At 56.9% G+C, this 25686-nt stretch overlaps 1 protein-coding gene across 1 annotated transcript; it reads right to left on the bottom strand.

Annotated features, from left to right (window-relative positions):
• Nucleotides 1-1905: 1905 nt before the first annotated feature.
• Nucleotides 1906-25261, bottom strand: DBH (dopamine beta-hydroxylase). The gene is made up of 12 exons (XM_035262208.3): nt 24905-25261; nt 21989-22135; nt 19794-20051; nt 18593-18769; nt 17879-17981; nt 14237-14403; nt 10560-10703; nt 10059-10097; nt 9358-9417; nt 4795-4922; nt 4096-4258; nt 1906-2879 (listed from the first exon to the last, which is right to left on the bottom strand). The coding sequence occupies exons 1-12, from the start codon at nt 25250-25252 to the stop codon at nt 2748-2750; spliced, it is 1866 nt and encodes a 621-aa protein (XP_035118099.1). The 5' UTR covers nt 25253-25261; the 3' UTR covers nt 1906-2747.
• Nucleotides 25262-25686: the final 425 nt, after the last annotated feature.

Below are 25686 nucleotides of genomic sequence, written 5' to 3'. Positions count from 1 at the left end.
AGCCTCCCAAGTAGCTGGGATTACAGGTGCCCACCACCACAGCCTGGCTAATTTTTATATTTTTAGTAGAGACGAGTTTTACCATATTGGCCAGGCTGATCTGGAACTACTGACCTCAGGTCATCTGCCTGCCTTGGCCTCCCAAAATGCTAGGATTACAGGCATGAGCCACCGAGCCCAGCCCTAATTTTTGTACTTTTTTTGTACTTTTGTTGGCCAAGCTGGTTTTGAACTCCTGGGCTCAAGTGATCCTCCTGCCTCTGCCTCCCAAAGTGCTGGGATTACAGGCAGGAAGCACAGCACCCGACCTTGTATCATAATTAATTTAAAATTAATCGCAATCAAAAGTAGCCACATGAGGCTAGTGGCCACCAGACAGCACAGCCCTGGAGCGCTCTGGGACCCGCCTGGGCAGGCACCCTTGTGCTGACTGGAACCTGGGGTCCAGGCCGCTCCACCTCTCAACGCCGATGGACGTGAGCATTCTTCACCCCACTGCTTGGACACCTCACAGATGGTGGGTTGTGCCACCCTAGCAGTCCCCTGCCCCCTGGGAGGCTGGAGAACCCTCTCCTCAGTGGGCAGATGGGGAGACTCAAGGCCAGAGTGGGAAAGTAACTAACTCAGGGTCACACAGCAGGGGTAGGAACAGTGACTTGGGCGGCTGGACTCACACCTCAATAATTCAAAAGGTGGGTGAGCCCAGAGAGTCCCTTTGGCCTGGAGCATGTAGGTCATTTTCAAGTAATAAAGCTCTTTCCCTAAGCCTCCAGATAGAGAGCTGATTTTAGATAAAATACCCCACAGGGTTCTGGGGAAATCCCTGTTTCATAAGTAAAGAAACAGGTTGAGCATTCAGACACTGGGGTCGGACATGGGGACACTCCGAGCTCCCCGGCTCACTCTGGGTGACCTTGACACCTCACGTTGGGTCTCTGAGCCTCAGTCTCCTCCTCCATCCATGGGAACAAACCATGTGTCTCATGGGATTGCTAGGGCTGTGCATAGCCTCAGTGTGTGACAGTGGCAGCTCTCAGCAACCACAGGGTCACACTCCTCTGGGTGTGGCAGGTGTGGGTGCTGCTGGAGCGGGGTGGTGGGGCAACGTGGCTGCTGTCTCTGCCAGAGGAAGAGGATAACCAGCCTGATAAGGAGAGAGAGAGTGGGGGCTGAGGTGGGGGGGGTGCTGTTGCTGTGGGAGTTCCAGAGCTGGCTGGGATTCCCAGTCACTGGTGCTCTTGGGCCCCAGGCGAGGTGCTTATCTGGGAGTCCGTTTCCCTGCCTGTGAGATCCACAGGCCACCAGTGCCCCTCGGGCATTTGGGCAGGACCCTTCTCTGGGCTGCCAATTGGACATGGTCAGAGTGAAGGGGGCTTCTTGGACCTGCTCTGTGTCCACCGCCTCCGAGACTCTAAAGATGATGGAGGGCCGGAGCGGCTCTCCAGGCTGGGGCCCAGCACTCCACAGCACTAGTGCCCTGTGACTTGCGGGCCACGAGAAGCTGTGATTTATACAATGTGGGGCAGAGCGCCTGGGCTTGTGAGTTCCCTTCTTGATGAAGGGCCTCGAAGGAGAAGCAGCCGCGTAGCTGATGCCGGGGGACTCCGAGCCCATCCATCTCCCCCTCTCCCCTGGAGGCTGGGCAGCATTTTGCTGAACTGGCTGAAGAGAGCTGCATCTGTCACTCTCTCCAGAAACCATCAAAGAGCTGGACTTGCCCCTAACTGAGAGACAGCTCAGAGGGCAGGAAGGGAAGACCCACCCAGGCCAGCTGAGGCGAATTCAGGATGCTCAGGGGGAAGCACTTGGTACCACGCCTGGCACGGGGCGGGGGGGAGGCTCGGGGCAAGCTTCTCTCTCCTGGAGTGACAGCCGCTGAGTGCAAACCTATCCACCGCCAGTGGGTGCCAGCCCGAGTGTGAGCTTTATTGGCTCATTAGCCCGTTTTACAGATGAGAAAAGTGAGGGTCAGGAATGTGACATGGCCTGCCCAAGGCATACCTCCACGGAGTGGCAGAACCACCCTGAAAGCACAGCCCTGACTCCAGCCCGGTCTGTCCAGCCCGGGCCGCACCCACAGGAGCAAGCGGGTGCAAACCATTCCACCCCCCCCCCATGGAACCAGCGCCAGAAGCCCCGCCGGAGCTTCGCCGCCTCGTCTTTTGGTGGTGAAGACAGTTGCTGTCAGGGCTTCCCTTTAGGTGGGCGAAAATGTCTATTTACTCAGCAATGGAGCAATTTCCCCAATGAGTCTCTAACTAGCTAAGTGCCTGGTCCTGCCTCCATCGCAGGGAAGCCGCCCACTGTGAAACAGCAGCCACTCAGTGGGGAAATGTCTAAGCAGCACCTGCCGCGCACTGACACAAATCACCATCACTGGGAGCAGCGGGGCGGGAGCGGGAGCATCCGGGGTGAGTCTGTGCCCCCGCCCAGCATGGCACCTGTCCCAGGGGCCTGGCTTATGAGGTGGGACAGGGCAGGTGGAGGGCTGGACCCTGCGCTGAGCCAGCGGGTGTGGAAGGACAAGGTCCTGGCACACTTTGTCCAGGGCAGGGCAGCAGGGCCCCCACACCCTCTCAGCCATGCAGGGGACCCCGGGGAAGAAGGCTGGATTGGACCGTGGTCTTAGGCAGGGCGTGGTCTGGCCCCTTCATCCTGGGCATGCAGGGCTGTTCCATGGGGGCTGTCACAGAGCCAGCGTGAGAGCACAGGGACAGCACAGAGGAGGGAGAGGTGCAGGTGCCCCCTCAGCCTCTATCCCCAACAATGCTGATAATGGCGGGGCTGGCAGGGCTTGGGCACTGTCTGGGGGGGCACTGTGGGGTGGGTGCTTCCAGCGAGGAGATGACCTTGGGCAGCGGCTGCAGGTTCCATTCACCCTGCAGGGAAGGCAGCAGGAGGTAAACTGAGGCTGGAGGGCAAGATGGGTGGCTACCTCCTGGCCACTTCCCAGACACCTCTGGGGTTCTTGCCCCCACACTCGACTGGTCCCAAACCGAACTCACCCGTCTCCCCGAAGCTGCTTTTTGGGGGTCCACTGACCTCAGTCAATGCCCCTCCCCTGACTTTCCAGTCACCTAGTCAGGAAGCCGGGAGTAGCCCAGGCCCCTCCCCACCTCCGGCCCCACTCAGTGTCATCATTCACTAATGTAGCAACCAGGCTCTGATTTTTTTTAGCCATTTCTCCCCCTCAGCATCCAGCCCACACGATTCTTGGCCAGCCAGTATTAGCCCTTCCTTCCCTTGGTGCTGAGGATGTTTGACTTAGCAGTTAATCCATCTCCCCAAGGCTTCTGGGAGGGATCTTCCTGGGTATCCAGGCTGCAGCACCTTATGTGACTAACTCCACAAAAGGCCTGCGCTCCTGACCGCAGCCCGCTGGGCTGGGGATAAATGAGATGCCTTCCAATGCCAGTGGGTCTCAGGGAAGGAGGGAAAAGCCAGCTTGAGGCTTCAGCTGCTTCGTTTCTCACCTTCCCCTCCCCTGGCAATTTATTTTTAGGTGCAGGGAGAGGTTGGTGCACCTGCTCACACCACTGGCATCTGACATGCGGCCCCGGTGTGGAGCTGTCCCCTGGAGAGGGTGCTGCCCTTCCTGGCCTTGCTATTGGCTCACTCTCTCTCTCCTCTCTCTCTCTCCCTCCCTCCCCTCAGTCTCTCTCTCTCTCCCCGTCTCTCTCTCCCCCCCTTCTCTCTCTCTCCCCGCTCTGTCTCTCTCCCCCGTCACTTTCTCCCCCCCTCTCACTCTCCCCATCTCTCTCTCCCCTCTGTCTCTCTCTCTCCCCCCTCTGTCTCTCTCTCTATCCCCCCTCTATCTCTCTCTCTATCCCCCCTCTGTCTCTCTCTCCCCCCATCTCTCTCTCTTCCCCCTCTGTTTCTCTCTTCTCTCTCTCTCCTCTGTGTCTTTCTTCTCTCTCTCTCCCCTCTCTCTGCTGGCCGTCTGTCTGTCTGGGTCTGTCACCACCGGCACTTACTCTAACTGCCTTGTGCGAGCACTTTTGCCAGCAGGCCAGTGCACAGTCCTGTCACCCCTGGCCGGAGCCCTCCATGAGGTCTTCCCTGGCTGCATGCCCCCCTATGCCCATGGCGGCACACCTGAAAGTGGACAGCCCAGGACTTGTTGCAGTGCATGGAGATGGGCGCGAAGCCATATAGAGCCTGCAGCACCTTGCGACTGAAGGAGTTCCAGGGAACAGAGGCGAACTGCTGAGGGATGGACGGCTGAGGGCAGGTGCACACCTCCTTGCCACCATTGAACCTGGTGGGAACAAGGAACAGCCAGGCTGGGGAGCGGCCAAGGGGCAGAGAGCCCAGGGGACACTGGCAACGCCTCCCTGCAGGTGGGGTACTGTCCCTGGGGTGACCCTCCTGAGGCCTCCTCCCCAGCCCTGCCGCCTCATCCTGGCCTCGTTCCCCAGCCCCGCCGCCTCTACCAGTTCTTGTTCCCCAGCCCCGCCGCCTCTGCCAGGCTTCGTCCCCAGCCCCACTGCCTCATCCTGGCCTCCTCCCCAGCCCCGCCGCCTCTGCCAGGCCGCCCCAGATGTTGCCTTCACCGGCAACGCCTTTACCTCTCTGGTCACCTTGGCAGGTGGGAAATAGCTGTTTGGGGCTGGGTTGAGGAGGCTCTCAGGTCAAATCTAGACTCAGCAGGAAGCGAGTGAAGGGAGGGATGAGTGAGGCCACCACAGACTCCTAGCTGAGCCTAGGCTCCTCGAATCTGCCCAGCGGCCTAACAGGCCCAGAAGGTCTGGGTTGGGGTTCCCTGAGCCAGGGAGCTTGGCGGGGAGCCGTCACCTGTTGATAAGATGGAAGAACTCCTGCAGGAAGCCGGCGTCCACTGCGCTCTTGCAGAGCTCCAGCTCCGTCTGAGGGTAGTAGTGCACGTAGTTGACACACATCTCCTCCATGATCCCAAAGCCACCCTGCAAGGCGGAGAAGACCCGTCAGCCCTGGCCCAGGCCACACAGACGCTGCCATCCAGCAGCTTTCGCCGCGCCCATGTGCTCACTGTGTCCTTTTGTCTGTTCACAGCATAGTGCCAGGCGTGCTCTGAGGAACAAAGTCCCTGTCCTCACGGAATTTCCACCGAGGGCAGGAGAGACAGGCAGCAAGTGAGTTAACCAGGAAATTCGTATCAGGCGCTGATGGTGCCATGAAGGAAATGAAATGGCACAAGCGGATGGGGTGGCATCGTGCCTATTTTATGGGAACAGAAACTGAGTCTCAGAGCAGGCAAAGGGATGCCCCGTGGTAGCCACAGCATCAGTGGAACAGCCTGAGTGACCCAGCCTCCCAGCTATTGGCTAGAAGCTGTCCCTGTGACCTCCAGCAAGAGCCTGGAGCTGAGGACTGCAAGGGAGGCCCTCTCCACTGCAGCCCCATGCCATCCACCAGCCACTTCTAGAACTCGGCTCTGAGGGAAGCAAGGGTTCCAGAAGACAGGACTGTGACTAGAGGCTGTGACAACAACCTCCAGCTTCCCAGGGCAACCCTACGGCCTGCCATAATGGGGGGGGCAGGGAAGGTACCCCCTAGGTCCCCACCGCTGGCTTTAAGCCTCTGGCTGGGTTGCTGGTAACTGTGGAGCCTCAGCCAGAGGAGGAAGAAGAATGCTGGCAGCTTGGAGGAGCCGGGGCTGGAGACAGCAGAGCTCCCCCGACAGCAGCTCAGACCCCAGCAGGGCAGGGGCTGGGACAGGACACCCTGGTGTCCTCCAGGCTCCCTGCTCTTTGTGAAGCTGCTGTGGGCCTGGGGATTTCATGTGGCTGGTGGGGAAGAAAGGCCATCACTACTCTATGGCAGAACAGGACTGGGAAAAGCTCAGCATGGCGCTTAAACCAGCTGCCGCCCCTCCTCCTGTGTAGACAAAGAGCACGGGGCAATTCTGTCCAGAGACCAAACCTGGCACCTGTTGGCTGGGAGGGTTTCTGCCTGCATTGTTCTCTGGGCCGGATTCCTCCTTCCCCAGCTTTTATCATCCACCCCACCGGCGTCAGATTGGGGCAATAGCCGTCCTGGGTGAGTTCCTGCCCCTCCCCGCCCTCTGCCGCAGCCGACATCAAAAGGGAACTGGGTCCGACCCTGTGCAGGATCTGTCCTCCTCTCTCACCTGGGGAAGGAAATGGAATTTCAAAGGCCGCTGTCTCTTGGATCAGCAGGCAAGGGGTTGTCAGAGCATGAGAAGCTCAGATCTGCCTGGGGAGCTGCCCTCCTCTTTGATCGCGCCTGCTTCTGTGATGTAGCCACTGCTGAGAGGAAGGCACGGGCCAGGGAAGCCACAGAACTGCCCGCCCACTGGGACACTGGCACCGAGGGTCTCAACCTGAAGAATAGGCATCTGAGACATCAGTGGTGCTCACCAGGCCTGGCAGCCCTGGATGCCTTGGGACGTGGCATCAGTTCTGCTGCCGCAAAGCCAGGTTGGGCAGGGAACACGCAGTTTCCTTGCTGGAGACCTCCCCATCCCTGGCCCTGGGGCTGTGCCTGCAGAATGGGGCCGGTGCTGCAGTCCTGCCTAGGGTGTTCCACCTGCAGAGCCTGCTGTCTGTAAGCACTGCACAGGTGCTCAGCTGAGAGGCAGCACGGTCAGAGTTGGCACCTCCACCCATACCAGCCCTGCCTCCAGTTCACTGTGTGGCCTTGGTGGCTGGATCTCACTGGGTCTCCCGGTGGGATATGCTCAGAAGTCCCAGCAAGGCTGGGTGTGGTTAGGATGAGTTATTGGAGCAGTGCTGGGCTGTGGCAGGCATCCAACATTAGCCGCTGCCATGATCTCCTGAGCACCTCCTCTAGAGAGAATAAAGGGCTGGCAAAGCTCTCCTGTCCCCCCCACCCTGACTTTGTGATCAGGGACCCAGGGCAGTTGTCACCTGAAATCCAAGGGAGACAGGAAGTGTGCAGCAAGAGCTGTGAGGCCCATGGCCCTGGGTCAGATCCCAGCTCAGCCATCTATTAGCTGTGTGACCCTGGTCAAATGCCTGCCCTCTCTGAGCCTTCTTATCTCACCTGTGAAAATACAAACTGGCTGGGTACTGTGGCTCATGCTTGTAATCCCACCATTTTGGGAAACTGAGGCAGGTGGATCACTTGAGGTCAGGAGTTCGAGACCAGCTTGGTCAACATGGTGAAACCCCGTCTCTACTAAAAATACAAAAATTAACTGGGTGTGGTATCACATGCTCATAATTCCAGTTACTCAGGAGGCTGAGGCAGGAGAATCGCTTGAACCTGGGAGGGTTGCAGTGAGCTGAGATTGTGCCACTGTACTCCAGCCTGGGTAACAGAGCAAGACTCCATCTCAAAAAAACATATATACAAAAATTAGCTGAGTGTGGTCGTACATGCCTGTAATTCTAGCTGCTCAGGAGGCTGAGGTAGGAGAATCGCTTGAACCTGGGAGGCAGAGATTGCAGTGAGCAGAGATCGTGCCACTGCACTCCAGCCTGGCTGACAGAGTAAGACTCAGAAAGAAAGAAAAAGAAAATACAAACACTCCTACTTTGGAGACTGGTATGAAAACTAAATGAGAGGTGGAGACAATTCAGATGTCCATCAGTGAATGAATGGATACGCAAAACGTGGTCCATCCGTACAATGGCTGTTACTCATCCATGAAAAGGAATGAGGCCCTGAGCCCCGCTACAACGTGGAGAACCCTCCAAGTCATCACGCTATGGAAAAAGCCAGACACGAAAGGCTGTGTATTGTGTGATTCGATTCACGTGAAGTGTCCAGAACAGGAAGATCCACAGAGACAGAAAATAGATCGGTTGCCAGGCTGAGGCGGGGTGGGGAATGAGGACCGACTGCTTCATGGATATGGAGTTTCCTTTGGAGGTGATGAAAATGTTCTAAGATTGACCATGGGGATGGACTGCCTGTATCAGTGAACATACAAAAAAATCATAGAATTGCATGCTTTAAATGAGCGCATGCTACAGTCTGTGAATTACATCTCAGTAAGGCTGTTTAAGAAACATCAATGAGGCCGGGTGCGGTGGCTCATGCCTGTAATCCTAGCACTTTGGGAGCTGAGGTGGGTAGATCGCAAGGTCAGGAGTTTGAGACCAGCCTGGCCAATATGGTGAAACCCCATCTCTACTAAAAATACAAAAATCAGCCACACGTGGTGGAAGGTGCCTGTAATCCCAGCTACTTAGGAGGCTGAGGCTGGAGAATTTCTTGAACTCAGGAGTTGGAGGTGGCAGGGAGCCGAGATCACGCCACTGCACTCCAGCCTGGGCAACAGGGCAAGACTCTGTCTCAAAACGAAAGGAAAACATAAATGAGACTGGCAGTCGGGGCTCAGGCTCAGTAAACATCAGGTGAATCCACATTGGATTAAAACACAAAGAACAGGGCTGTGACATCTACCCGAGTTCCTGGTGCTGAGGGGTGTCAGGGCAGGTGTGACCAGGTCCGCTCCACTCTGAGCCACACAATTGGAAGGATAACCCCTGGAGGCCACCCTGGTTACAGAGACAGCTGGCATGGATCCAGTGGCAGGGAGGTCCTGGCTTGTGCCTGGGACCCAGGTAATTGTGACCAGCATCCCCTTTCAATCCCAGAAGCAGCCCTTGGGGTGATGCATCCCATGGCTGCCTGTGTCTTGGTGCTGCTGGGATACTCAGCCTTGAAAGCACATATCCCCAGTGCAGATTCTCCCAGGACTATCATCCTCAGTGACACTCACCCCGCCTGACGCCTACCCATGTGTCCACCCTCCCTTCTCCTTTCCATCCTGAAAATGTTCTCTGTCCTCTGGGGCCCCTGCACGGAGCCTTCCTCCACCTCCTCCCCTCTCCTCTGGGCTCCACGGGACAGACACGTCCCTGGTGAGACCCTCCCAGGCCCCTGCACCTGTGGCTCCACAACCTGGTTTTGAAAATGTTTTTGTAACTTGGTTTGCCATTAGAGGGGCTCCAGGCCTGTCTCCCTGGTGCACCTTGAGCTCCACGGGGCAAAGGTCAACCTCTTGTCCTACGGCTTCTCCCCACACCAGCCCCCATGCTGAGAAATGCTTCTTGCTGTGAGTGGTTCTTAATTATGAGCTGGGTCAACATCAGCTGGGAGCTTGTTAAAACATAGATGGCTCAGTGCCACTGCCCATGTCTCTGACTCAGTGGGCCTGGGGCGGCACCCAAGAGGCTACATTTATCCCAGGCTCCTGGTGATGCCACCACTGTGAGTTCAGAGAGTGGGCGCTGAGGACAACTGGCTTATTGAGGGGATGAGGGGACAGCCCTGCTCTCTGGCAGCCCATGCCCTAGGTGAGGAGTCAAGACCTGTCCTCCTTCCTCAGATGGCCCAGGCTAAACACTCCCTGGGCAGGTGCAGAGGGAAGTGGGGGTGACTCACCACGGTGGCCTGCTTCCGGTCTTCCGTGTTGTATGTGCAGGACGTGATAAGCACATCTCCCTGGGGAAAAGCCAACATGACCATTAACATCTGGCGTTGGCAGGTGCTTGAGGCTCTGTCCCCATGGGACCATGCCACTGTGTGTGCCAGGGCACCTCTGTTGTACGGTTGCTGTTATCCACTATGAGGAGTGCAGCAGGTTCATGTGTGAGGGTCACAGGCTGAGTGTCCCCAGGAAGTTATACACCATCAGCTCCTGCAGCCCAGTGGGTCACGCAGGGCGCAGGCCAGTGGGCGTGCAGGCTGCTGGGGCATGACACATCTCAGGGGACTTTGGCAAATCCCCACAGAGGCCTGGGCTTTCCCTTCTGAGGGATCAGGGCTTCACTGCCGGCCTCAGCACCCTCATCTCCTCCCAGACACTCTTGGGTTTGTGATTCAGCTGATTGGGCTGAGGACACACGTCCCCTAGGAGTGTCCTGTCTGGTCCCTCCCTTCCCATGTCCCTCTTTGAAGTCCTGCGTGAGTCTCCCCATGAGGTAGGCCAGCCCTGAGCCATCCACAGGAACCCTGCCCCTGCCCTGGCCATCTCTCTCCTCCCCACCTCACTTTCTCTGTCCTCCTTCTGGAGGCAACCCCAGCCCTCCCAGTCACCCCAGTTGGTGTCAGTGATGGGAACGGCCTTCCTGCTGGGCACTCACCCTATGGACCGACACGACCTTCTTCAGCATGCGGATCTCCTGGGGTAGGCAGAGCCGAGCAGTAGGGGGAGAGGAGACCTCAGAGAGCTGCAGACTGGACCCAAACCCCACAGCATCCTCCCTCAGGCCTCCCCAACCTCTGGGGTGTCCGTTTTGCCCCAGCCTCTACAGTAGAAGCCAGGGCTGGCTAAGTATAGCTTCTGGCCAAGGAGGGCATTGTATTCAAACTAGAAGGTGGTCATCTAAGACCAAGACCGATATGACTGGAGGGCTGCCTGGGTCTCCTGAGTCCCACCACCATCTGCCGTGTGCCAGACCCCCATCCCAGAGGCCATCCCTACGACCAGAAACCCAAGCAGGGAGTACAGGCCACATGGGGAGCCTGGCCCAGGAGAAAGAAGCCAGCCTGGGGCCGTCCCTATGGCATCGGTGACACTAGGCCCAGCAGGAGGCTTGGGGGCAGGGCTGGGGGTGGGGCGGGAGTGGGGCACAGGTCCCTACCTGGAACTGAGGGCTGTAGTGATTGTCCTGGTTCACGATCTCCCACTCTCGGCCGTCCCGGACCAGCATCGTGACCACCTTTCTCCCGGCCAGGTGTGTGTGGAGCTGAGAGGCGAAAATGTGGATCCCGGAGGGGGGCAGTGCCTGTGGGGTGAGGGTGGAGGGGCTGCAGTGTCAGGGCCCGACCCCCGAGGGGACCCTCCTGTCCATGGCCAGACTCGGCAGGGATCAGTGCCCTGGGCAGTTTGCTTCCCTGAAACACTTGAATTTTCCAGGTCTTTCTCCCCGGCCAGGTCAGAGCCACCATCAGAAACCTCACGGGGAATGACCTGCTCAAGAGTGAGGTGGCCATGACAGCCCCCAGCTCCCAAGGAAGCAGCCCCCAGTCCCACTCGGGAGAGACTTTCTTTCTGAGCCCTTGGTCCTCTCCTGAGCCTGCAAAGCCTGACGGGTCCAGCTTCACTCAGTCAACAGAGTCAACTTTAAGGTGAGTCCCCCATGGACAGGGAGTGGCAAAGCCACCAAGCTGAGTAGTGCGTGGTCTCTGTGCTCAAGGCCTTGCCATCCAGGGGACAAAAAGAGGTGGAAGGCCTTACTTGGCAGTGCCCTACGTGCTGGGCCGGGCAGGCCTTTCAGCTGCCCTGCAGTGTGGCCTCCTTTTGGCTTCAAGGCAGCCAAGGCTACGTTCTCCCTGTGCCCAGCATCGCCCCTGCCACAGCTGGGAGCTGCAGTTGCAACTGGAAGGTGGTCGTCCAAGACCAAGACGGATGTGACCACAGGGTGCTCTCAGCTGGGCGCTCTGAGGCTGCAGGCTGGCCTCACAGAAAAGAAAGCAGCCGTCACACCAAGAGGTCTCTCGCCAGCCATCACTGGGACATGAGAGAATCTTCCAGAGAGCAAAAGTTTTCTCTAACCAAATGCTAACTTTTTTAGATAGAAAATGCGTTTCCGTGGCCAGGCGTGGTGGCTCATGTCTATAATCCTGGCACTTTGGGAGGCCGAGGCAGGCAGATCACTTGAGGTCAGGAGTTTGAGACCAGCCTGGCCAACATGGTGAAACTCCTTCTCTACTAAAAATACAAAAATCAGCCAGGTGTGGTGGCAGTGTCTGTAGTCCCAGCTACTCAGGAGAATCCCTTGGACCCAGGAGGTGGAGGTTGCAGTGAGCTGAGATTGCACCACTGCACTCCAGCCTGGGTGACACAAGCAAAACTCTGTCTCAAAAAAAAAAACTAAGAGAAAGTGTTTCCTAAAATTGAGCCTTTTCTTTGTGAGTGAGTTGTCTCCTTGCCCACCCACTGCCAGGCTCTGCCCAGCTTGTTCATGCCTTCAGCAGCTCCCAGAGCTCAAGGTCCCATAAGCCCCATCCCTGAAAGTCAAGAATGGCCGAGCCTTTTACGACTCATCTGCTGTCACTATCACTCTTTCCCTCTCCCTCCCAAGCAGCAGCCACCCCTGAGCTTGCCGTCACTAATAGCTTTGTGTCCCTTGCAATGGCTTGAGGGGCCATGGTGTGCCAGGCCTGGAAGCCCAAAGGGTCGCAATGACCCTTTGGTGCCCAGAAGCTGACCCTGGCCTAGCCATGCCAGGCACAGCCAAGTAGAGGGAGGACCACGCTCCTCTGGGCACTCTGGTCCAAAGCAGCACTCTCTTCTTGGCCTATTTCACTGGGATATCTAGACTATGCCAGATTTTGGCTGCAGAATTTGTGCCCCTGTTATCTGCTAACGGGGAGACAAGACTGAACACTCTCATTCTGTCATGTAAGGTAGTAGGGGACTCTGGAAGGGGAGGTGGCTCTGCGTTCCTGGGGCTGGACAGAGGCATTCTCAGGGTCAGTGGTCAGTGGGGTCAAAGGCCCCAAGGCCTCGCAAGGGGCAGTGGGTGCTGCCGGCCTGAGGCCACTCTTCCCCATGAGCCCTGGCCACGGAGCCTTTTACACGGGCCCACGCTTCACCAGTGGGGGCTTTAGGGAAGTGGGAGAGAGTGTCCACTGCAGAGTGGGGTTTAAGATTTCTCAGCCCAGTCTCGGACAAAGAGAACTGATTTCCTGTGGGAGACCATGGGTCCCATGCCAGCCGAGAGCTCCATCTCCCGTCAGCCTTGAGGAACCTTTGCTTGGAAGACTGGGATGGTCTGGGGGCTTCCCCACAAGAAGAAAAAATCCTAATCGACTCATTTACTGGGAAGGAAAATTCACTATAAACCTCATTACGACGCGATCTGCTGCCATGGACACAGCTTTCAAAGTCAGACAGGCTGGTATCTGAATCTCCACTCGGCGCGACTGCTGGCAATGTGATCCCAGCAAGCCTCAGCCTCCTCATCTGTGAAATGGGTACGTCAACACTTACCTTCTGAGTCATTATGAGAAGTAAAGCTACCACACAGGAAGAAATGTTCATAACACACACACACTAGGAAATAGCATCCGTCATATAAGAAGAAAAACAAACCACCGACTGAAAAAAACCGAGCACAGGAATGAACACAAAAGAGGAGCAAGCGGCCAAGAGGCAGATGAGAAGGTCCTCAGGTCCACACACAGAAAATCCAAGTTAAACAGCACTGACACGGCTTCCTCCCAAATGACTGAGAAAATATTTACAATTATTATTGATCCAGTGGGTCAGTAAGTCTGGCACTTACCCGGTCAGTGAAACCGGGGACCCTCTCATCCTGTGTGTGGGAGGAGGCAGCAGATGGGCTTTCTGAGGGGCATTGGGTAAGATTTAGTCAAAGGAACACTCACATCTCTGAGCAGCAATTTCACGTCTAGAAATCTACATGAGAAAATGGTTTCCTGCATGGACAAGGATTTTTGCGAAGCTTCTTTCTATTGGTGAAAAGTTGACAACAGCCTAGACACTGATTGACAGGGAGACAGTTCAGCACAGGCTCCGACCAAGATAGGGCAAGCACAGGAGGAGATTTTAGTAGCCACGGCCCGATCTCACCAGAGGCCAAGGCCCTGCTGTTGGTGCCAGAGCCTAAGCGCCAACCTGTGCCTCCACCCAGTGTGCACAGCCCTGAGGACGGGTGCTCCCTGAGATCCTGTAGCTGGTGCCTCACTGCCTCACCTAGTCCTGCCCTGCTCAGGTACATGGTGAAAACCCCATCCTGTGGAATACTATGCAGCAATAAAAAGGCAAATCACAGGACGAATGACTCCATTTGTTGAAAAATTTGTAAACTATTCAATACAACTCTAAAAAAACCACAAAAAATTTCCAGCACCTGCCAGGGCTTCCTGAAATACAAAGGAGAAAGGTCTGGAAGGACACAAAGAGCCGACAAGTGGGTATCTCGGGGAGAGGCGGCAGCGGGTAAGGAGAGCGTTCTCTTTAGCTGCAGTGCCTGTGCTTTTGAGTGGCAAGTGCATGTGTGTATTGCTTACATAACGATGGCATATTTTAAAATGCAGTGCGTGGAAGCCTGGCACGTGGGTGTGGACTAGTGGGAGCCATGGTTATTGCTGGAGAGGGAGGTGCACACACACACGTGGCCTCTCAGCAGGAAGGCTCCCTTGCATACAGAAGAGAGGGAGGACCACAGGGGATTCAGGGTCAGGGGAGCCAAAGCTGTGCCTGCCAGCCTTCTTGGGCCACCACCTGCCAGGCCTCCACTGGGGGACGAGGGAGGAGGAAGAGTGCCATGCCGGGCCCAGTCCCACTCACCAGCTGGGTGCAACTGTCCGTGCAGTAGCCTGTGAGGACGAAGTCAGTCTCCTGCGGTGGAATGGCCATCACTGGCGTGTACACCAGCCCCAGCTCCATGATCCCGGCGTCGAAGCGCCGCAGGGTAGGGGTGTAGTACAGGCGGATGCCTGAGGAGTCGTGCTGTCCTGGGAGAAGGTGGGATGGATGGAGGTGAGCGGGGAGTGGAGGCCCTCTCACTTCCCACTGCTGACAGATTATCGCTCTGACCCTAGCCGCCCTCAGCCAGGAGGCAGGGCCGGTCACCCCACAATCCGCTCCCACCCGCGAGGCAGACCAAGAGCCAGCTGTCTTTGTTCCCACACCTGTGGGTGCCAGGCAGCGAGCAAGATCAATCGACACAAACAGGCTACACTCCCTGGGAAGAAAGCACTGTTGTTTCTCTGAAAACAACAGTGATCAAGGGGAGTCACTTAAAGCTGGCCAGGGAATCAGGTGTGGGTGAAACGCTACTGATACACTGGGAAATCCTGAAGGACTTGCATTCTGTGCTCAGATTGCTTCATAAATGCTTTGATGTTCTTATTCCACGTTCAAAGGAGACTTAGCTGGAAATCAGCCTGCAGGATGGTGACCACCTACCAGTTGTGGTCTGGGGGAAGAAGAGGGCATGGAACTCCCATCTGCTGATGGAGCAGAAGAGCCCTAGCCCCACATCAAAGCTAGGCAAGTGTGAGTGTATCTCTGTGTTGAGGTTAACAAGAAGCTTTCAAGGAGCACATCCTCCCTGCAGCCCCCACTTTTACTACTTTGATTTCTGTCCTGCAGACCCAAGGAATCCACCTACCCAGCTGATGTCTCAGGAACAATCTGAGCGAGAATGTGGCCCCAGGAGGAGGGCCAGTATTGCAGGTCCAGCCCCTAACCATGCATGGCCCCAGGTCCCGCCTGGTCAACAGTATGCTGTATGCTCTCCGATGACTTGCTGTCCCTCTCTGGGCCTCAGTCAAGGGCCTCTTCCAGAGGAAAACGTGCTGCTGCTTCCTATCACAGAGACTGTGTATCTCTTGATTGTGGTTTGGCTACACCTGTTGCTTCTTGTGATTTGCTAACTGGAGAGTCCCTGAAGCTCCCTGGGCAGGCCTCCCAGCAGTCACATGAAACTGATGGTCAGAGGTCCAGGAGGCTGGACGTGGTGGCTCATACCTGTAATACCAGCACTTTGGGAGGCAGAGGCAGGTAGATCACCTGAGGTCGGGAGTTCGAGACCAGCCAGGCCAGCAAGACAAAACCCCGTCTCTACTAAAAATACAAAAATTATCTGGGCGTGGTACCATGAGCCCATAATCCCAGCTACACGGGAGGCTGAGGCAGAAGAGTTGCTTGAACCTGGGAGGTGGAGGTTGCAGTAAGCTGAGACCGTGCCACTACACTCCAGCCTGGGTGACAGAGTGAGACTTCGTCTCAGAACAAAAAAACACAAAAACAGAGGTTCAGGGATGCTGACACCCACTGGAACATCCTCAAAACCAGGCGTCTTCCAGAGAGCCCTGCTGTTCCTGAAACTCCATGCCTGGTGAATCAGCAGCCAGGTTCTGAGTGCAGGCTGAGCTCATGGCAAGGGATGGGGTGTTCTGAAGGCCTGGCCATAGCCCAGTGCCCCTAGATGCATGGTGGACATGGCAGGATGGTCAGGAGGGGCTGTGCAGCAGGAGGCTCCGCCCCTGGGTTACTTATAGGAAAAGGATGTCAGGCGGCAAGGATTGTGAAACTGACAAGGGGTTTTAATTCTCAGGGACAAGGCTTCTGATGAAGATGAAGTGGGAAAAAAAAAAAAAAACAGATAAAAAGTTCTGGTCACAAGAAAAAATTAATGGGCCAGAAAAGCAGTCAGGACAGACACATAGCCGGTGACCAGTGCTCGCTTCAAATCCGGGAGCTGGGAGGCAGGGAATGGTTCCACCTTCTTCATGCTTTTTTGCTCTCCAGCAGTGTACATGCATTGCCCTTTCTGATCAAACAAATAAGAGGGTGGTACAGATACCAACATCTTCCCTGGGTGCCAGAAATCGTCTAGACATAACCTATCCCCTTCATAAGAGTTTCGCACAGTAAGTTCCCCATTTCACAGATGAGGGAACCAAGGACGGGGCCTGAACCGAAGACTCCACTCGGGATCACAGGGCTGGGAAGTGGCCAAGCTGGGATTCAAACCAGGGTTGTGAACTGGGCTCAGGGCATCGTCAGGGGCTCCAGCCACCTCCCTGCTTCCTTCCTCTAAGGTGAGGCCAAAACACCTCCTCTTGCCTCTGCCTTCTTCCCTGGACACCCCTGCACCATCCAAACTCAAACGGCTCCTGTATCTCCGGGCTGATTGCATCAGAGGATAATAATAAAAAGGGTGTTGCAATTGGTTAAACTTCAGATGGGGATTAAATCATGAAATAATTGTGGGATTTTGATATTTATAGAAAAGCAGCCCATCTCGAGATTGGTGAAGTGGCAGGAGCGTCCTTATATTTGGCAACGGATCCATAAATACAACTAGATAATCATGAACAGACAGACTTCCCTGATGCTTAGGGAGTTTTCAAAAACCCATTTGCTTTCAGGGCTTAAATGAGCAATAAATCCTGTATCATGCTAAGGCCCAAGCTGACTTATACCCATCCCTGTGCGTGTGGAGAGAACGCTGACAGCAGCGGAAGGTATTACATATGCAGCCAGGGAAAAACCACAGACAACTGTTGGCTGGGCACAGCCCCATGCCAACACACAGCAAGTTCTGTGCGTGAGCCTTTCCCAGCTTCACAGCAGCTGTGGGAGGCAGGAGAATAGGCAGAGGGTGAGGTCACCACCACCCCGCCCAGCGGCATCCCCGAGGTGGGGAGTCACAGCCTAGCACTTATCTCTTAGGCTGCTTCTGCACTTTGCACAAATGGAAATAAGTGCCATTCAGAGAGAGAGAGTGTGTGTGCGTGTGTGTGTGCACGAGTGTGTGCATGTGGGTGCGTGTGTGTGCATGTGTATGTGTGTGCGTGTGTGTGTCTATATATGGTAGAAGATGCTAGTGCAACAGAGAGAGGGAAGTATTTTCAGTTTCTGAGACAGTGTCGCCTGGCCTTGCCATGCTAAAGGCTGACCCTGCTTCATCCTCCCTCAGGTCTGGATGACCCAGCAGCTGCTGCCCCAGCTCCCCTTCCTGTGCCTGCTCTGTGGCCAGGCTGGACGTCCTGTGTCTCCAGACATGCCCTGTTTTACCCCTTCCCTGTGTATGCACACACCACTGCCTCATTCTGGAGCTTGGCATCTGGCGGCTTCCCTTATGAAAATTCCCCTTGTCCTTTCCCACGTGGGGTATCCCCAAGACGAACAGTGCTGCACTGAGGGCAGCCAGTATTATAGGGACAAGGAGGAGGTGTGGGGCCATTGCTGGGCCCTGGTGATGCCATGAGGAGTGAGCCCCATGAGGCCCTGTCCCTGGGAGCCCACTACAGCCATGGACAATGGAGAGCAGACAAGGCCGACGCAAGGGCCATGTGCCAAGAACAGCCGGACAGCAGACGAGCCATGCAGGGCACTCAAAGGGTGGGATTTCCTCCCTGGCTCAACACAGCTGAGCCCTGGGGCTTTTAAGGGGAGAATGGCGGCAGAGCCCCCTACCTTCTTTCACCAGAGGGTTGTGGTAGTGAATTTCCAGGCGGAGATATCTGGAAGACCCAGGGCCCCCGAAGGCAAGGCCGGCTTCCTCTGGGTAGTAAAATGCCTGTGTGGAGCAGGGTGTCAGACAGATGGGTGTGTCCTGAGAGGGTCCCACGTGGGGACAGGGGCAAACCCAGCCAGTCCTTGGGGCCTGAGCTGCAGGGGTGGTGGAGGGGACGCAGCAGGATTAGGGCGACACTTCCTCCTACAGGTAGCTGTTTGCGCTCCCCAGGGACAACCTATGAAACTCAGGTCAGAGAGTTGGGGAGAGAAGCTGGTGCCTGGGGCTGAGCCTTTCCCTGAAACCCCTTCTCTAGATGGGTGGGAGAGCTGGCGAGATCCCCAGTGTCAGCCTGTGGAGGCTTCAACACTGGTCCCACCACCAGCCAGCCCTGGGACCACTCTGCACAAAACCCTGACTCCAGGACCCACTGAGGGCATGCACTCCTGGGCACTCTCGTTTCTATGGAAAATAACAAAGGCTGGAAACAGGTGGAATTTCAGGCATCACAGAGGCGAGGAGGCCACCTCAGGGCTGGCCCTGCTGGTGGCCTCGTGGGTCCCCTTAGGAGCTCCTTCTTGGGGCCTCCGAGACAGTGAAGCTGGGGAAACAGGACTGGGGGAACTCCAGAGGCCCAGGCAGGAGACGCCACCCTGGGGTCACGGGGCACGCACCTTGGCACCCAGGGCCCAGGCAGCCAGCACGCGGCGGCAATAGTTGAGGTTGTCGGGTTTTTTCTCAGAGTCACAGGGCCCGCTGAAGTAGGGAACGCTGTCCATCTCGGGGGGGCACTGGAAGACCTCCATGTGGTGCACGAGTCCCTCGTTGCCCTTGGTGACAATGGGCTCGTACTGCAGGGAGGCAGCCCCCTGAGCCCGGGGAACTAGCCCCTGCCCTCCCCTCCCCAGCAGCGTCCCTCCACAGGCCTCCATCTGCCCATCTATAAAATGGGAGGGATGATCAGGGCAATTCCAGGGGCACTTCTGGGGCTCAGGGCCGTGAGGGTGGAGCCACCAGCCCAGAAGCAGACAGAAAGCCTGTAGAGACCTCCAGGGTTAAGGAACTGAGGTTCATATAGGCCATTTCCTGCCAAGGCAGGGACAAGACACAGCTGTCCTCATTTATATGGGGCCATGGCCGGCCAGCTCCTGCAGCCCCAGTGGGAGTCAGGGCAGCCCCGAGGATAGAGCCTGGGCCGCTAGCATACCTTCAAGGTCATGCCCTTTCCTGCTGTGTGACTCTGGGCACTCATATAACCTCTCTCAGCGAACCTTCAAAGCCATGCCCCTTCCTGCTGTGTGTCTCTGGATGCTCACATAACCTCTCTGGGCTTTGCTTCCTCTGCTGGAAACTGGGGGCTATTGTGATGAAGGAGGGCTCACTGTGCCCCTCCCCCAGGGCCAGTGGCATAGTGGACACTCGACAGCTATTGCCTTTGCTATTCTGTCTTCCTCGGGGAAGGGGGGTGTTCTACAGCAAGTGAGTTCTGACTGGAGCTGCTTTTTCGTGAAGGGGGAGGTGGCCTGACAGACAGACAGCAGTTGCAGTCCCAAGGAAAGATGCAGAAGCCAAGATCTTGGTTGCTTTGGTCCAGGCAGGGAAGTGGGAGCTCAGAGGCCCCTTCAGGGTGGGGAGTGAGCAGGGTGACAGGGAAGAGAGGCCACTCACTGCTCCTGCAGGACTTCAGGCAGGCGCCTGAAACCTGCTGGTGATAAGAGGCCCCCTGGTCCAACCAGGACCATGGACAGCTCTCCAGGGTGAGGGACAACCCAGGTGGCGGCGAGTGGGGGGGGGCGGGGTCAGGGGCTGGGGAGCTGGGGTGTGTGTCAGGGAGGCAGAGCTGGGTGAGGACTCAGGCCCTGGACCCACACATACCATGACGATGTGGTGCCGGGGGAAGCCCTTGGGGAGCTCTTTGACATGGCACCAGTATGTGGTCTCCTGGCTGGGGATGCGGATGTTGGGGGCGTGGATCTCCATGGTGTACGTGTCTGAGGGCAACGCCGGGTTGGGGATGTCTGGCTTCAGGAGCTGCACCCTCTGCAGCCCCATCCGCAGGCCTGAGGTGTTAATGGCCTCCAGCGACTGGAACGGCTTCTCCAGGATCCCGTACACCAAGTGGACGGTGCCGTCCTGCAGCCAAGACAGGGCTCAGTGGGTCACCCACTCAGAGTCCCCAGAATTGGGCTCCTGAGTGGATTCCATGTCCCTGTCCACCCACACCTGCCAAATGGCATACCTCGCTCTAGTCTTTGTGAATAAGGGACCCTTGAGGCTGGCAGCTAGTGTGGCCAGGACATTTGTTCCCTCCACCAACCCCAAGGTCACTGTGGACTGGGTTTGGGGGTCATTGGTCAGATCAGCAGCCCAGCCTGAGGAGTCAGTGCCCTCTACAAAAGGAAGGAAATATCCTGGGGTTTGCTGACGGCCACACTGAGCTGTGGAGCCCCGCTACGTCACATAGTCACCACCAGCGGGCAGGAGGGGACCAAGCAGCCAGAGAAGGCTTCGTGGGTCTTCGCGGTGCTGAAGGTCATGGGCAGACTCAGGAGGCAGGACGTGGGGGCTGGCTCCGTCACACGCAATTGTGAGTGGACACGGGGGTTGGGTGTGGAAAGTGCCTTTTGTAGCTCTCTGTGCACCGTGGGTGCAGACCTATGTGAGTGGCTAATTTGCTTTTTGAGTTTGTGGAAAGCCGGTGAGCCGCCCAGTGCAGAGGACACCCAGAGCTCCAGCAGAGGCCCGTATAGCTGGCCTGGAGCCTCTGGGCTGAGTACACACAGGCACTGGCGTCCTCTGTGAGGTTCCGGAGGATTCTCTGCTCACTCTTGCCTCTACACTGGGAAGCAACAGCCTCCTGGAAGAACCTCTTCCAGCGCCAGCTCTGGCCCTCTGGGACGTCCACTCCACCCCTCTCTGGGCTTCTGTTTCCTCACCTGGCAAACAGCCAGCCACTCTGTTTCCTTAGATTCAATATTTCTCTGTTTGGCATCTATTAATTAGTAGCAGGGTCAAAGAGACGGCCAGAATTGTCTGCACCTGCCCTGCCCTCCAACGTTCACACTTGTGTGAGAATCATATTCCCAACCCTCCAGGGCATCCCAAGCCCAAATCCCTAGCCACCCCCTCCACCTGACTCACACCCCAGGCCAATATTGCCCCAGCCCTAAATCATCCTAGGGCCAGGAACCAGGTGACTAGAGACCACCGCAGCCACCCAGAGCCCACCAGAATTGTCTAAATGAAGCTGTTTGCCTGCCCTGCCTGGCCTTTCCCAATGGAACCCCCAAGAAAGCCTCAGGTCTGGGTTCTGCCCTGGCTCCTGTGTCTGCCTCCTGATCAAACTCAGGGCTCCTCAGTGGCCCTGTATGGCACAGGTGTCCCTCCTCCTGGGAAATGCAATAAATCTTTCAATGGCACTGGCCTCCTGTGTGGTCACTCAGACCCCCTGCATGGATTAAGACCTGGCCCTAACTGCCAGCCCCTGCCACTGCCACCCAAAGCGTTACTTACACAAGACAAAAGGAGTCAAGGTGAACTAGAGTTAAAAGCGTTTCGTCTTCAAGGGGAAGGTGGGTTGCTTTTCCTAACAGGTGGGGGGACTCTTAAAGCAGCATAAGGAGCCAAGGGTTTTTTCAAGGTTTTGTGGCCATGAGCTCCCAGACAGAGTTGGTCAGGACTCACAGATCGTCTAGTTCCCATCCCCATTTTACAGATGGGCAAAGTGAGGTCCAGAGCCTCACAGCAAGCTGTCGACAGAGCCGGGTTGGAAAGCCGGGTCTCCTGGTTCCAAATCCCACCTGACATTGAAGGGACCAGGAGGAGAGAGACACCCAGGAGTAAGGTCTAACCCAAAGGGAGAGGCTCTGGCGCAAGCCCCCCATCCAGAAACCCCGCCCTCAGTGCCCCAGCCCTGCCACTGCTTCTGGGTCACCCTCCTCGGCTTTCTCTGTCGTAGCTGGCTGGGCCCAGGCCCCAGACTTATCAAGACAGGAAAGGTACCGTGACATTGGTGCAGGTGACATGCCCATGCAGCCCACGCTCTCGTGGGTGCTCGGGGCCACCCCTACCTCAATGAGGTAATCCTTGGGGTCGCAGGTGCCAAAGGGCCTCTTGAAAAGCAGGACCAGGCCTTCCGGAGTCCTCTGCACCTGCAGCAGCTGGTAGTCCTGCTGGGGATCCAGGTGGATCTGCCCATTCTGGTCACTCCAGGCATCCTGCAGAGACAAGCCCTGGGCTTCAGGCACGCAGGAGCCAAGCCGGGCGGATCCGCAGGGGAAGAGGCCATCCCCCGGCAGAGCTCGGCGTCCCCCGGCAGAGCTCCATGTCCATTGCCCGCAGGGTGGGGGATGCCGGGCCTGAGTCCCTGTGTTCTGGGGGTTGGGGCTCCACTCACACCTTCTATGTCCCTTTCTGCCTGGAGACAGTGGCGTTGAGCCCCAACGGTGCTCCCCTCCTCTGCAACCAGGAACCAGGGCTCTCGATTACCAGCCTGTCACAGGCTCTATGAGCCATGGGGGTTACCAGGCCTGGGGGGTTGGGACTCTGAGCTTCTTAAGAAGGTGCCCGAGGCTCCCAAGGCCTCACCAGGACTGGAAACGAGGGCCTCAGGCCAATGCTACTCTCGATCAGGCAGGTGGGAGGGGTGCCGAGCCTCAGAAAGGGGAGAGTCGGGGACAGGGTGGGACATGAACTGGAAGGGAGAGAGAAACCAGGGTGCCACAGTAAGGTGGGGATTGCTCCCAGGTGCCCACCCTGCGCTGGCACAACCCTGAGAGCAAGCACTGCTTTAGTACTTTATGTGTGTGTGTGTAATTTTTAATTTTTGTTTGTAGAGATAGGGTCTCGGTCTCACTATGTTGCCCAGGCTGGTCTTGAACTCCTGGCCTCAAGCAATCCTCCATAGCCCTTCTAAAGTGCTGGAATTACAGGCGTAAGCCACCACACCCAGCCCAAACCACCACTTTAAACTCTGTGCCTAGGCACTGCTCCCCTCACCCTAGTCCCAGCCCTGCTTGGAGAAGGTAAACTGAGGCCCAGGGAGGAATCGTACCCGCTGCATTCTCGCAGGATGCTTCCTGGGATCTGGACCGGCATCCTCTGCCCTCCCCGCCCCCATCTGCAGGGGACTTGCACTGGGCCCTAAGGGGCAGGGACATGGTGGCCCCAGGCCAGGTCACATGGGAGAAGACCGCCAGGGAGACCCACTGAGAGACAAGGAAGAGTCTCCCCAGACGAACAGGCTGCTCTTCACACTCAAGCATCCCACGGGCTCTTGGCGGTAAGGACTGCAGGTTGTGTTTCTTTTTAATCTTACATTCAGGGCTAAAACATCTTCTCTACGTTTCCCTGAGAAAAAAGAAATCTGCAAAAGATGTTGCCAAATTTTCCCTAGAGAAAAAAGCCATGCAGTGCAGCCCTGCCGGGGACACTGCGGGTTTGCCGAGAGACTCATTTTCAACAGAGGCAGAAAGTTCGCCTGTGATATTTCAGCTGGAAATCAAGCAGGTATTAGTTGAACATACTGCTTAGGGAGGAATAACAAGGCTGACATTTGTTTTCCTAGGAATTTGTTGTGCAAATTAACCTTGCCAGGGACGGAAAGGCAAAGTCACCTGGCTTCCTCTGGCTTCCCTAGCAGCCGAGAGAGGCAGGCAGCGGGACACTGCCCCAGCGAGGAGCAAATACTCCTGTATTCAGGGTGCCTCAGGCAGAGTAACGAAGGACTCCAAAGCTAGCGAAGGGGCTCAACTGCTCCTCCAGACAGCTGATGGCTCAGAACCAGGGCTGTCCCAGGTCCTTCTCAGCTGGGCCTGAGCCACAGTGTCTTTGTGCATGGGAATCCATGCAGCCCCGTGGGTCAGAGCAGGGCCCTTCCCAGGCAGCTCCACCCACCCTACCTGGGTGGCTCTAAGCCTGACCGGTGACATGGGCAAGTGCCTTCTGGCTGAGTTGTGGGGATTGGAGGGAGCAAGCTTAGCTCCAGAAACAGCAGCCACTGTCTGCCCTCATGAACTCACAAAACCCAAAAAGGCAGAGAGGGACTGTCCGCCCTACCACCCCATGGTGACACCAAGGCACAGAGCTGGGGCCAGTCGCCCCACACAGACTCCACTCCACTGGCTCCAGCTCTGTGCTCACAGATCAAGCAAGCACCTCCTGACTTGGGAAACAGAACTCTGTGGCCCTCTGTTGTCTGTTTCTGTGGAGAGAGGGGTTTCATCCACAAAGAGGCCCTGGTGGCCAGTCCCATATTGGAAGGAAGGAGGGAGCAGGACACATGGTAGGCAGTGGGCTCGCCCACTTCGGGACCCCTTGCAGCTTGTGGAAGGGCCTAAAGTCCTCTCCAGTTTGAAGGGAAACTTCTCCCCTTTCTCCACCCTGTGGGGCAAGAGTGGAGGTACATTTGGAAGGAAGGGGGTCAGAGCCCATCCCAACAGTTCCAGCTGAGCCCTGTGGGCTTTGCTTCACGCCTGTGGGTGGGGACAGGGTGTCTGCCCTGCTCAGTGGGTCCATGGGTGCAAGCCCAGTGGATCGGGCTGCATCCCATGGGTGCGCAGGCGTCAAGCTGTGCCCGGCCATGAGCCACCACCTGGCCCATGTCAGTGGGCATGTGTGCTCTGGGGATGTGGTACTGGGCATTGTTTATAGGACCAGGGGTCATGGGATCTGTGCTCATGCACGTGTGGGGTGTGGGGTGGCAGGAGTCTGTGTGGTGTGTGCGTCCTCTGTATGTAGCTCCATTCCCAGGGATTGCTGGGTCCGTGATCTGGGCTGGGCAGTCAGGGACCGTGGAAAGCATGTCTTTCCTATTTTATCCTCAAATTGACATCCCCATGATGCCCAAACTCAGGTGCAGACTTGGCTCAGAGCAGTCAACTCAAACACTGAGTGGTGGCAGAAAACTTTCTGGGCTAAGGAGGGTGAGTGTAGAAAGATGGCCAGCTGAGAAAGTTCTGGAAATTTAGCAGGGAGGAGAGACTTACCGCAAAATAGGCAGTGTCCCCGTCAGTCCAGAGCACCACCAGGTCTGCGTTCTCAGGCTTGCCACGGTCGGACATCCCAAACAGGACCCCAGCCTTGAGCCGCCGCACCAGGAGCTGGAAGTCAATGGCCTCCTGGGCATAGCTGATGTTCCACGAGAGCTCCAGGAACCCCTCGGGGTCCAGGGGAATGTGGTAGGGCAAGCGGCTCTCAGTGGGAGCAGAGCCCTGCAGTGCGGCCACCAGGATGACCAGGAAGACGGCCACTGCTGTGCCGTACATGGAGGCCGCCTCCCACACGCTGGGGCTGGGCAGGCTGGCCCAGTGACAGCAACGACCAGGGGCCTGCATGGCTGGGGTGAGCTCTTCAGTCCCACTTGGCCATTTATGCCCCAGTCCTGCATGGGGTGGGTCCAGGCAGCAAGGGTAATCACATTTGTCTGGTGGGGAATTCAATTGTCCCTCCCGCAAGCCTGCGCCCCAGGCCAAGTGCTCTGCCTGCTTCCCTCTGCTAATTAGCGCTAATGATACATGGACGTTGTCAGTGGGAGTTGAAGCAGACAGGCGGATGCTGTCCCTTCTGAGATGGCCCTGAAGAGGTGTCCCAAAAGCAGATCCCCCTACAGCCAAGAAGCCCTTCAGATGTCCTCTGGCCCGGAGCCGGCTGGTGCCTCACAGTCTGTCTGGTCCAGTCCGCAGTGGGGTGGTGTCTGTGCCACCTCCACCCACTGACCAGCAGGTTGAGGTCCGAGGGGCTGCTCCAGGCTGACAGTGAAGGATGGGCC

This window comes from Callithrix jacchus, chromosome 1 (genome assembly GCF_049354715.1).
Source record: "Callithrix jacchus isolate 240 chromosome 1, calJac240_pri, whole genome shotgun sequence".
NCBI classification, from domain to species: domain Eukaryota; kingdom Metazoa; phylum Chordata; class Mammalia; order Primates; family Cebidae; genus Callithrix; species Callithrix jacchus.
This window is presented reverse-complemented; position numbering and strand designations above follow the sequence as displayed.